Below are 12542 nucleotides of genomic sequence, written 5' to 3'. Positions count from 1 at the left end.
AGCTCACTCTGAGAAAGGCTCAGGCTACACTGGGATCCCAACCACTCAGTTTAGTCACTGGCCCACTAATAAAGACTTTCTATCAGCTTAAACATGTGTCAGAGTAGTCTTCTTTGGTGACCCAATAACAGTAGCCCTGGATGCCCTGGAACTCATTTTGTAGACCAGGCTAGCCTCAAACTCAAGAAATCTGCCTGCCTCAGCCTCCGAGAGCTAGGACACAATTAAACACCATAAAGCATCTTATCAATGAATATAAGACCTTATTTCTTCATATCAGTTTATAAAACAAGTCCCTGAGGCAAGAGAGATGGCTCAGTGGTTAAGAGCATTAGTTATTCTTGTAGAGGACCTGAGTTTGGTTCCCAACACTCAACATGGTAGCTCACACCATTGGTAACTCCAATTCCAGGGGATTCAACACTTTCTTCTGACCTCTGCAGGCACCAGGCACAGACATAACACTCATATATAATCATGCAGGCAAAATACTCATGCACATAAAAATAGATCTAAAACAAAATGAGTTAAGAAAACTGTTTCTGACAGCAATATATAAGATGACTGAAAATGTTTTCATGAGACTCAATGAACTTAACCCTAAACTTTCTTCTCTTCATTAAACTGAAACAAAGATATCTTAGGATTCTGAAATGAAAAACAGCCATTAAAACCTAAGGTCCTAGCTACCGGGGAGGCTAAGACAGGAGGATTACTTAAACCAAGACTTTAAGACTGGCCTGGACAACATAGCAAGACTCCATCTCAGAATTAATACAGGAGGGTGTGTAGGAGAAAAACATGAAGAAAACAAAATCAATATTCTCCCCATACTAGAAAAACAATGGGTGGATTTACATCAGAATATTTTGATCATATCTTCCAGAAGTAGTGTAATCAGATAAGTGGGTAATCTGTGTTGGGTAGCCCAGCACATATTTACACATGCTTTGATTCTAAAACCAGGGCAAACTGATAATCAGTCATCAAATATTTACTGAGTCCACACATAATTCATAGTGCCAAATTTGTGTTTACAACAGTTTGTTAGTTTTCTATTTTATTTTGATATAATACTCATACAAACTTACAGGGCACAATGTAATGTTTTGATACACACATACAATGTATATTGGTCAAAGCAGAGTAATTAATGTATCTATCACCTCAAGTGCTTTTCACTTCTTGCTGGAAAAACACTTAAAATCCTTACCATTATCTTAAAATGTACAATGCATTACTGTTACCTGTGGTCAGCTGACTGTGCACGAAAACATCAGAATTTATTCATCCTGTTACCTAACATGGCACCTGTTGCTCAACCTCTCCCAGTTGCCTTCTCCCTACCAGACTGGAGTTTGTTTTGTTTTTGCAGTGCTAGGGGCCAAACTCAGGGCTTCTGCTGGGGACACAGCTCAGTAGTAGCGTGCTTGCCTACATGTGCAAGGACCTAGGTTGAACCCCTTACAATTCCAACTCCAACACACACACACTCACACACACAGTGCCTCCTGTACGCTAAGCGAGCATTCTGCTACATATCCTTTCCATGCAAATACAAGAGAGTATATATTTGGGAAAAAAGAAAAATGTAGTCCAAACCAGGAATGGTGCACATCTGCAATATAACAGAACCAGATAAATACAACTCGGACTTCTACTAGACCTCCAAAGAACACCAACATTCCATAAAAAAAGAAAAGAAAGTAACATTTAAATTCTTTTAACAAAGTCGCAAAGCCAGTCAAAGATCCAACAGAAAAAGAAAATTATAGATTAATCTCTCTGATGAACATAAGTGCAAAAAATCTTAACAAAGTTTTTTTAGGAGCACTGACTGCTCTTCCAGAGGAACCAGGCTCGATTCCTAGCACCCAAATGGCAGCTCACAACCATCTGGAGCTCCAATTCCAGGGAATGCAAAACTTGCTTCTGGCCTGATGGGACACCAGACACACGTGTGGTGTACAGACACATGTGCAGCAAAACACTTAACATATAAAATGAAAAAAGAGAACAAATTAAAAAATAAATATTTAAACTTTTTAAAAAGTTACTTTTCAAGCCAAACCAGGGGGAAAACACATGAAAAAGATTATCCTATCCTTTTCCAAGATCTAGCCAGGTAAATGGATAGAAAGAGAAAAAAAATCATATTGAGTTAAGTAACCCAGACCCAGAAAGATGACAGCTGCATGTTCTCTCTCATCTGAGGCTCCAGCTCCAAATATTCAGACATGAATACATATCTTAGAGTAGCTAAAGAAACCAAGAAAGTAAAATGGGGACCAGTGGGGGGTGTTAGAGGAGGCACAAGAGAGGAAGGATAGCAGGGCACAAATGATCTGAAAAACAAAACTGGGAAAAACAGAGGGGCTCTAATTAGGGAGGGAGAGATAAGTACAGAAAGGATGTCTGAAAAAGTCATAAGAAATCATATTATTAACTCTACCTAAAAATACCTGTAACACACATAAGTAGGTGTATAAACATACATATAGTTTAATGAAATTTTCCTATCTGTTTACAATGCTTGATCCATGAGCCAAGGACCATTTAACAAAAACCCCAATACCAGGTACAAGAAGCCCTGTCTTGAGTTGCTGGCCAAAGTTATCCAAGTGATTCCCATGGCTACCCCCAAGAGATGGAAGGTAAGTCCCTATTGCTGAAGACACCATACCTTTCAGACACAGGGCCCAGAGGCTCCTGAGCTAGAACTGACCTGAAAATCTCCCCTGAGAGCTAGCTTTCAGAGCACCAGAAGGCACAATGTTAAGCTTCCAAAGGAGGAAAGAAACCAACAATCCCATGAACCACAACAACTACCAGAACCCTATGAGCACAGTAGTGGTACACATACCTTGCCAGTAACCAATAGTTCTCTAATTGGGCTTACCACCCATTCAATGAGAGAGAAATTATGTCTGGTAATGAAAATCTAGTCAACTACCTAGGACTAGTGAAGTCATAGACCTTGAAGGAAAACTTACAATCACCACTTTATGAAACCATCATAATCCCTAACTACACTCTAAATATTTGTCCTTATAACCACAGATAAAGTGTAGCCCTCACCTTCACAAGGAAACTTCTATTTGCAATAGACGGACAGCATACAAAGAAAAAAACCCACAACCAATCAAAATGTGACGCTGTGGAGCCCAGTCCCAACTGATACATCTATAACACATCTCCTACACCTAAGGCTAAGACATCATTGCAGAGTAGAGACCAGAAAGATTTTAAGAGCTAGAGGAACAAGGAGCTTGCTGTGAGATTGTGTCTCCTAGGAATGTCAAAAGCTACACCCATTTCCAAAAGTGACATTGCAATAACAGGGATTTTGAAAAAGAGATATGTGAGAGATACATAAATGAACTTTAAAAAATATATATATATATATGTGTGTGTGTGTACACACACACACACACACATACATGAATTCACTGTCACTGTCCTCAAACATACCAAAAGAGGGCCTCAGATCCTATTACAGATGGTTGTCAGCTGTCATGTGTCTGCTGGGAATTGAACTCAGGACTTCTGAAGAGAAGTCAGTGCTCTTAACCACTGAGTCATCTCTTCAGCCCCACAAATGAACTCTTAACATTCAATCAGCAGCAAGCACTATCAGAAACACCACAAGAAATTTAAAGCAGTCTGTCATCAGGGAGCTTACAATGTTGAGGAAGAGGTTAATACACAGGAAGCTACTAGCTCAACAAATAAGCTAGTGTGGCTCAAATAATAAGGTAAATTACACATAAAAATGGAAAAGCATGACCTAGATAAGAAGTCCTAGGAGCTACAGAGTGAATACAGATGGATCAGAAGGTGGATTAAAGAGGGGAAGACAGAAAAGAAGCAAAGAGAATGAGTCAAGGAAGAAGAAAGACACACAATCAATTATAATGACATAGAAAGGTAAATGGAGACAGAACTCAGTAGAACCACTAGTCTGGAACAGTTTGCATCAAGAGCTAATGGAAGACACAAGTGTTTGGAGACACTCTACAAAAGTTTAAAAGATTAAACAACATTCTGATTTCATGAAGTAATTGATACAGCCACTCTGAAAGTAAGATCTGAGGATGCTCGGGTTTGTTAATGGGGGAGAAATGCTTAAAGGGAGAGCCCAAAATCCTAACCTGTTTTATTAATGGTTACATGTCACGTACAGGACTAATATAGTACGACAGAAGCTCGGGACGAAGATACCAATTTTTCATGATTTTGAGTTACATGAAGTAGCAATTAAATTACAGTTATAAAGTAGCCAGATTTTGGCAGGTGAGTCAGAGGAACAGTATAAGTAATAGAAGCATTTAGAATCATGGAAGGCTGATTCTTAAAGTACAGAGAAACCGCCAAGCTCCAGAGAGTCAGGGAAGACAACTATGGGAGGAACCAACTAAAGTTAATTGAAAATGGACCAGGAACTGGGGAAGGGAAGGAAAAGTCAAACAGTATGCTGGAGCTAGAACCAGATCTTGGCAGGAACACAAATAGAGTTCCACCCTGGAGAGAAGGCAATCAGTCATAAGGGAACAGTAAAGGAATAATAGCTAAGACACCATTTAAGATTTTCCTTTTAAGATTTATTTATTTTATGTATATAAAAGTTTTGTCTGCATGTATGCCTGTGTGCCATGGATGTGTCTCACGCTTGTGGAAGCCAGAAGGCGTTAGATCCTGTGGAACTGGAGTTACAGATGGCTGTGAGCACCACATGGGTTCTGGGAATCAAACTCACATCCTCTAGAAAAGCAACCAGTGCTTTTAACCAATGAACCATCTCTCCATCCCTGTTTTAAGAATTTTAATGAATTTATTCATTTAAACTTCCCGAGAGTAAGAAAGATTTATTATCTTCCTTTTATAGATGAGGACAACAGAAGCACAGAGAAGTAACTCGTCCGATTTATACTGATACCACACGGTACAGCAAAGGCGCAATGTAGTACAGTAAAGGGCACACCTACTGCCCAGACCTAGTTTCTAAGCGAATAGCTGTTGTGTGCCAAGGCTTTTTATACACACATTTTGTGTGTGTGTGTGTGTGTGTGTTAAATACCTATACATTAGGATGTACACACAGTGGAGATAACTTTTGAAGAAAAAATATAATATGTGCCCATTCTCCTTTCTTCATTCAACTAAAGCTATTTATTTATAATTTTTTTACATATTTTATGTACTCTTTTTAATATATTCTCATTCAAGATTGTGGCAGTTAAGAGAAAAACAAGTCATTTATTGTTCAGCTTCAAACATCAAAATTCAACGTTTTTTCTTTTTTCAAGATAGGGTTTCATTATGTAACCCAGGTTGGCCTTGAACTCATGACTCTCCAGTCTCCATCTCCCCATGCTGTGAGTACAAGCCTATGCCACCACACTTAGCCTCAACACTGGACCTTTGCATATGTCTATTTCTAACAGAAGAGTAGCTTTGAGGAAGATATTGTCTACACTCAAACAGCTCCTTTCCCAAATCAAGGGCTTGAGCCAGACCATTTGCTAGAGTGCATGGGGCACAGTAACAGAAATCCAAGTGTAAGCTGTGTGAGGGCACATATCTAAATACCAGCACTTGGAATCAGCCTTGGGACACAGTGAGACTCTTGTCTACTACAGAAAGAAAAAAAAAAAAGTGTATGTAACGAACAGTCTTTTTGGTAGAAAGAAGGGGGAAAAACTACATTGTGTATATGCTTGATTCCTCCAAGATACAGGGTGAACTGTACTACTCAAACTCATATGTTGAGGTTTCAACCTCCGGAATCTCAAAAAATAGCCACATCTGAAGTTTAAAGCAATGATTAAATAAGGCTATTAGTGTAGGGCTGTTGCTAAAATGCATCCCCAGGGGAAACCCAAGAAACATCTACCCCTGAAAAACCATTGGATTTCCTTATAGCACACAGGAGAAGGGCTACTGACAGGAGTGTGGATGCTCGAATTCTCTAACCAAAGCCCCCACCAGAAGGCTTTATCCAGAAAGAACAAAAGCTTTCTCACAGCCACAGAGATGAAGTCCTTCACCCTTAGACTTCACCAGCCTCTACATTTTAGTCCCTCCCTGAAACCCTGTGCAATTGGTGCAGACTTGCATAGAATAGCTGGTATGCAGTGGCTGAACACTCAGGTGACAATTTTGTGACCCTGCTCATCACAAAAGTAGGGAAAGTAAACGGTGCAGCAAGCCCAGCAGAATCATCTTTTCTAAGCAGGCACAGGTGAGCTTCTGAAGACACTTCTTTCACTCAAAGAACAGTCATGTATAAGAGAGGCCACAATCCAAAGTGCCCAGAATCTAAGATGAGGCACTGAGGATGCATACATCAGGGAATACCATGGCAGGATGGAGCAGCAAGAAGGCAGCCATCTGCAGCCAAAGTGAGAGGTCTCAGAGAAACTCAACCCTTTCCTGTTCCTTGACCAGGGACTCCATGCCTCCAAGGCTGTGGAAAAATAAAGTTCTTGTCTAGTGTGTTGTACTGTTATGTCTGCCCTGACAAACTAATATACACCTGATCATCCATTACAGACAAAATAAAACATAGTAAGTTTGAGAGAATCTAGAGAAAGGGGTCTGATTTCTTATTGTCATGGACAGTGATGAGAACACTGTCTCTTACTCCCATCCTGGAATGACAGAACTGGCACAATGAACTGGAAGAAGGAAATATCATTTTTCTGGTTACAGAGCTAGGATTCCTACATCTATGTGGTGGCTTGAATAAGAATGGCCCTGATAGGCTCATGTTTGAACACATGTTCTCCAGTTGGTGGAACTGTTTGGGAAAGATTAAGAGGTGTAGCCTTGTTGAAGGAGGTGTGTCACTGGAGGCAGGCTTTGAGGTTTCAAAAGAGTTATGTCATTCCCAGTGTTCCTCTGTGACTTAGCAGAGGACTTGCCTTCAATTCCCAGCACCCACATAGTGGCTCAAAACCACCTGTAACTCCAGGTCCCAGGGAATCCAAAGCTTCTGGTCTCCTTAGGAACCAGATACTTATCTGTTGCACAGATAAAAAACATGCAGACAAAACACCCATACACATAAAATAATAAAAACGTAAGCCACAAATAAAATGCTTTCTTCTGTAAGTTGCCTTGGTCAGGGTGTTCTGTCATGGCAAGAGAAAACTAAACCACTTAATAGTTTTACAGGGTCAAAGTCCATTAGATGGCAGAGCAGAGAAACAGCTGAGAGCTCACATTTTGAGCCACAACCACAAGACAGAGAGTGCTAGCTCAAAAAGGTCCATCTTGAAGACCTTATTTTAATATTCCAAACTCTCATGGATGTTTCTACCTACTATATCCAAGAGTTTTCCATGTTTTTCAGTTCAGTGTATAGAAGGTGCATAAGTCTGCTAATCTCTAGCCCTCTCAGAGGATGTGCATACTGTATAAAGAAGACAAGGGTACAAGAAATAACTGAGAAACCCAGTTAGAGAGGCCAATGAGGGTAGGAAGGCTGGAAGCTCATTAAAAATCTCATAGAACTACAGTTCCATCCCCAGGACCAATATAGAAGGAGAAAACCAACTGCTACAAGTTGTCTTCTGACATCCACATGTGCCCTGGGGTGTGGGTGAGTATACACACAAATAAAATTTAATTTAAGGACTGGCAACATGGCTCAGCAGCTAAAAGCACTTGCTGCCAGGTCATATGACCTGAAGTCAGTTCAACACAAAGAAAGGAGAGGACTCCAGAAAGTTGTCCTCTGATCTCCACACATATGTATACACACACTAAAGAAAGAAGAAAGAAGTGTAATCTTAAAAGATTCAACAGTGTAGAAAAGAAGTCATCAACTATAGTGCCTATTTAGAAGTCTTCAGAATTCTGATATACCAACTGAAGTTGCCTAAATTATAAACTGTCAATAAAATGGTGAAAACATATCCTATTAAGTAGGACATGATCATAGTCCAGTCTTCAGATTTTTAAATTTAAAATTTTGTATTTTCTATCTGCATTAAGCAGCAGCTCTAAGAGCTACTTAGGCATACACAATTTTATTTTCTTTCAAGAATTATAACGACAGACATAAGATTCTGTTCCTAAGAACTTATTTTTAGAGTCTACCATTTTGGCTAATTTCATTAACAATTCAAATTGAGAAGATAATGGATTAACCGTGCCCAAGTCACAAAGTGTGGCTCATATATGGTTCCTGACTCATCTATCAAATCACTTTCAACCCAAAAATCATTTGTGTTTTTTTAAAAAAATCTATTCAGCAAAATACATCAATTTATAGAGATTTTTTAAAAAACCACACTGTTGACAAATATATGTTGAGCACCAAAAGGAAAGAAGGCCCCATTCTGAAATAAAGAAATTAATATTTATCAGTCTGCACAGAATGAGGATGAGACAATGCCCGTACCACATACCTGGCAGCCTAGATGTCCGTGAACGGAAAGCGGCCACATAGGCCAGATGATTACCACTGCCAGCTCAGCAACTGAGCTTGGAGGAAAGGTGGTATCTACACATAGGCCACTCTAGAGAACCAGGACTTAACAGTCAGTCTCTGGAAGCGAATGGAGAATGTGGCGCTGATACCAGGAAAGTCTGACAACAAATAGGGTTGCTGGTGGGCTGGGGAGCTTCCAGGGCTACCACGCTGAAGGCATACAGCAACCGCCGGCGGGCTAATATTAATACCTCACCCCAGAGGTGAAAAGAAAAACTCCAGGAGGGCCGAGGTAAGGGCTCGACCTTACCTTGTCATCCTCGCATCTCTTCCCCAGGCCTTCCCTGGCCTGCAGCCGGCTGCTGAGGCGGCCGTAGTCGGCCTCCTTCTGGTCGATCTGCTTCTTATGCGTGTCCACCAAGAGCAAGAGGTCCGAATTACGCTTCTCCAGGCGCCCACGGGCCACCTCGGTGCGCTGGACCTGGCCTTGCAGCTCGGCCACCTCCTCCTGAAGCAGAACGTGGCGGGAGGAGATGCTCCAGTAGTTGAAGGCAAGGACGACGATGACTACCAGCAGCACCACCAGCACGAAGGACGGCAGCCGGCCGGCTCGCCGGTTGGCCCCGAAACCCACCATGAGGCCGGTGGCTCTGCCGCCGCCGACACCTGCGGGCAGCGCCGCCCTGCTCTCCGTGCGGCCTCGGGACCGGGTCCCCAAGGGACTGGCCAAGCCGCCGGAGCGCGGAGGGGGGCGGGGCGTCGCGGGTCCTCCCCGCCCCCTCTGCGCCCCCGCCGCGCCCCCTCCAAGAGTCGAAGGCCAGCGGGCTCTCGCCGCAGGAAAGCGGGAGAAGCCGGCGCTGGTACCAGCGACCCGATGCCTCAAGGCTGGGGGCGGGGACGCGAGCCGGAAGGGGGCGGGTTTCTTCGGTCCACGCCCACCAGCTGGGGCCGGGGCGCCCAGGGGGGCATTTGCTCGTTTCCGCCGACGCCCCCTCTTCTCGCGAGATAGTGGATTTCTTCTCGTCCCCTTGCGGTCCTGTCTCGCGAGGGTTCTCTGGAGGCTGGGGAGCGGGGTCGGGGTCGCTCTGCGTACCTGGGTGGCTGTCCCTGCTGCTGTTACCTGGTTGTATCCCCTGAGGCCAGGTTTAGGGAGCTCGTGCTTTAAGCTGGCCCCATGACAGAGTTCCGTCTGTCAGGACAAATTCTGAGCCTGTTACCAAGTAGGGAAGGCTCCAGATGAGATGGGACCTGAGAGGGGTGTCTAGAAAGGTTTCCAGCTTGTTCGTGTTTGTGCCAACGACGTGGAAAAAACAAAACAGTTAACATTAGCCCACAAAACAGCGGTGCCCAGACAACACAGCAAGAGAACCTAAACTTTCGGAAGCTCCGGGATTGAGATGTGTTAGCAGCTTGGTTTCCAAGGTTACTGCTGTCACGGACAGGAAGAATTCCAGAATGCCGTGCTCCTATTTTACAACGCTCTGCTGCTTTTTCCTCGACTTAGCTGAAGAGAAAGCCCAGAAGCTGCCCTCAGTGAATGGCAGCTAATGCGCCGTTACTGACCGGCTGACACATTCCGGATTAGCAATAGCAGCCTGTACAAGTTGTTTCTGCACGCCTAGTTTTACATCCCTCCTATCCCAACAACATTTTTACACACGAGAAAAGCGGGAAACAAAGATATTCAGAAACTTCAAAGTCCAGTATCTTCTGAACTGGGCTTAAAGCCAAGAAACGGAACTCTTAAAACTATTACTCTCTCTGCTTTGTGGCAGGTGTTGTTTTATGTTTTCCGTTATTTTCAGTGCCGCAAAGAATCCCCTGCTTGTTCCGCGTGCTTCTTTTATATTTGTTTAAACAAACAATGAAACGTTGCTGGTTTTCACCTGTGTAACCAGAGGTTGGATTTGTTGTTATTTTTCACACTCCGGGTCAAGAACTTGCGTGAACATAAGCACACAAGAACACAAACTTAAGTGCGTTTATTCAAACCGGCCGATAGTTTCAAGACATGAAGACTTTTCAACAGTGGAAAATTGTTCCGTGTTTCCTGCGCATTTCAAAAATAAAGTTTATTTGCTTCCAAAAAATACTGTACTTCACAGAGGGATGTGTCTCTTTTTATACGATACAAGCAACAACAACAAAAAAGTACCAGAATTGTTACTAGTTAGTTCACATCAAAGTTGAAGGTTAACTGTGCCTGCAATTACAGCATTTGGGAGGTTGAGGCAGAAGCTGGAAGTCAGCTTGAGTTGCATATAAAGTCCTTGTCTACAAAAGTTGAGCTCTGACTTCAGAAGATCTGAGAAGTCATCTCCACTCTCAGATATCAACCAAGCGGCCTTGACAAAAGGAAGCCAGGTGAAAAGGGATTTAAAATGATGATTACATTTACTCATTGGAGGGTATCCATGTGTGGCAGTCAGAAGACAACTCTCGAGAGTGGTTTTCCTTCTCCCATGTGGGTCCTAGGGATCAAACTCAGGTTATCCAGCCTGGCAGCAAGTACCTGTTCCTACTGAGCCCCTCCCGGGACCCCAAACTGGAAATCTTAACCATTTATCCGATATATTAATGTATTATCTCAGCCAGTAGTTGAAAATCCATTAAATGATATTAACTTCTTAAAATGTTATTCTTTCCAAAGATGTTGTATTTTTAAAATGCGATTGTGACAGACCTACCTCAGACAAAACACAAGCACAACCTTTTTGCCAACAGGTGCTGTAAAGCCCTATTTGACCATTACTCTAGTTTATAGATTCCCACGTTAACTTTTCTAGCTAGGGATTGCAGAGCTGAGGCTTGAAAGCCTTTTTTCCTCTCCACTTGGAGATTTTTTCCCCCACAATTACCTACTTAACCTATCCCCTTATTAGGGTCTAATCTAGAAATCACCAAAAGAGCATATAAGTGCATTCATATAGCCAGTTATGAGTGAGGGATTAACCAAATCAAGGCAAACACCAGTTCTTTAAGCCAGGTGAGCAAGATGAAGTCCAACAGTGGAATATGCTGTGTGTGCTCAATGTAATGTGGAGAGGATGCTCTGCCGTCCTCTCAAAAACTCATAGCACCAGTCTGATGGTGAGAAAAACATCAGACAATCTAAGAGGGGAGATGTTCTACAAAGTCCGTAAACAATATTCCTCAAAGCTGCCTTTGAGGTGGTCTGAAGTATAGTTTAGGGGTAGAGTGCTTCTCCAGGTTTGACCCCCCCCCAACACCACAGATAAAAATGACAACAATAAAAACTAAAGAAAACCCGAGAAACAGCCACAACTGTAAGGGGCATGATAACAAATGCAACACAGAGCCATGGACCAGAACAAGGCCATTAGGTAAAGATTAAGGGAGCCTTAGCTAAGCACACTCTTTAGGCATAGTGTGGTGGTTTGAATGAGAAATGTTCCCCACAGGCCAACAGCCCTCAAACATGTTATGTGGTCAAGGATGACCTTTGACTTCTGATCTACCTGCCTCCACCTCCCAAATGCAGGGATTACAGACATTCAACCAGTTTAAGTAGTGCTGGTGACCAAACCTGGGGCTTTGCGTATGCCAGGCAAGTAACCTGAGCTACATTAATGTATTTTGCATAGTTCATTGTCACAAATACACATACAGTAAAGGTTATTAACAAAAGAAAGTGGACATGAAGAACTCTACACTGTCATAACTTTTCTATACATCTACAACTATTCTTTTTTTTTTTTTCTTTTTTGGTTTTTGATACACTTAGCCCTGTATCTCTGTGTAGCCCTGGCTGTCCTGGAACTCACTCTGTAGACCAGGCTAGCCTCGAACTCTCGAACTCAGAAATCCACCTGCCTCTGCCTCCCAAGTGCTGGGATTAAAGGCGTGTGTCACCACCACCCGGCTATCTACAACTATTCTTAAAAACCTATTTTTTAATTTAAACTTTACTTTTTGGTAATTTCATACATGAATACATTGAATTTACACTTCCATCCTTTCATGTTCCCTCCAACTCCATCTTCCCACCCCTGGCCCCTCAAATCCATAACTCCTATGACTGACCAGTTAGTCTTACCTGTGTGTACATGGACTTAGAACTGACCACTTGGACTTGAACAATCTG

At 42.6% G+C, this 12542-nt stretch overlaps 1 protein-coding gene across 1 annotated transcript in view; it reads right to left on the bottom strand.

The window, feature by feature from the left end:
* Casc4 (cancer susceptibility 4) overlaps nt 1-9074 on the bottom strand; it is a 65577-nt gene extending 56503 nt beyond the window's left edge. Inside the window, exon 1 of the mRNA XM_028767108.1 lies at nt 8748-9074. Within this exon, the coding sequence (XP_028622941.1) occupies nt 8748-9074 (327 nt within the window). The remainder of the gene's footprint in view (nt 1-8747) is intronic.
* Nucleotides 9075-12542: the final 3468 nt, after the last annotated feature.

Source organism: Grammomys surdaster, unplaced genomic scaffold (assembly GCF_004785775.1).
Source record: "Grammomys surdaster isolate TR1022 unplaced genomic scaffold, NIH_TR_1.0 170, whole genome shotgun sequence".
Lineage (NCBI taxonomy): Eukaryota > Metazoa > Chordata > Mammalia > Rodentia > Muridae > Grammomys > Grammomys surdaster.
Note: the sequence above shows the minus strand (reverse complement) of the source record. Positions and strands in the feature narration are given on the sequence as shown.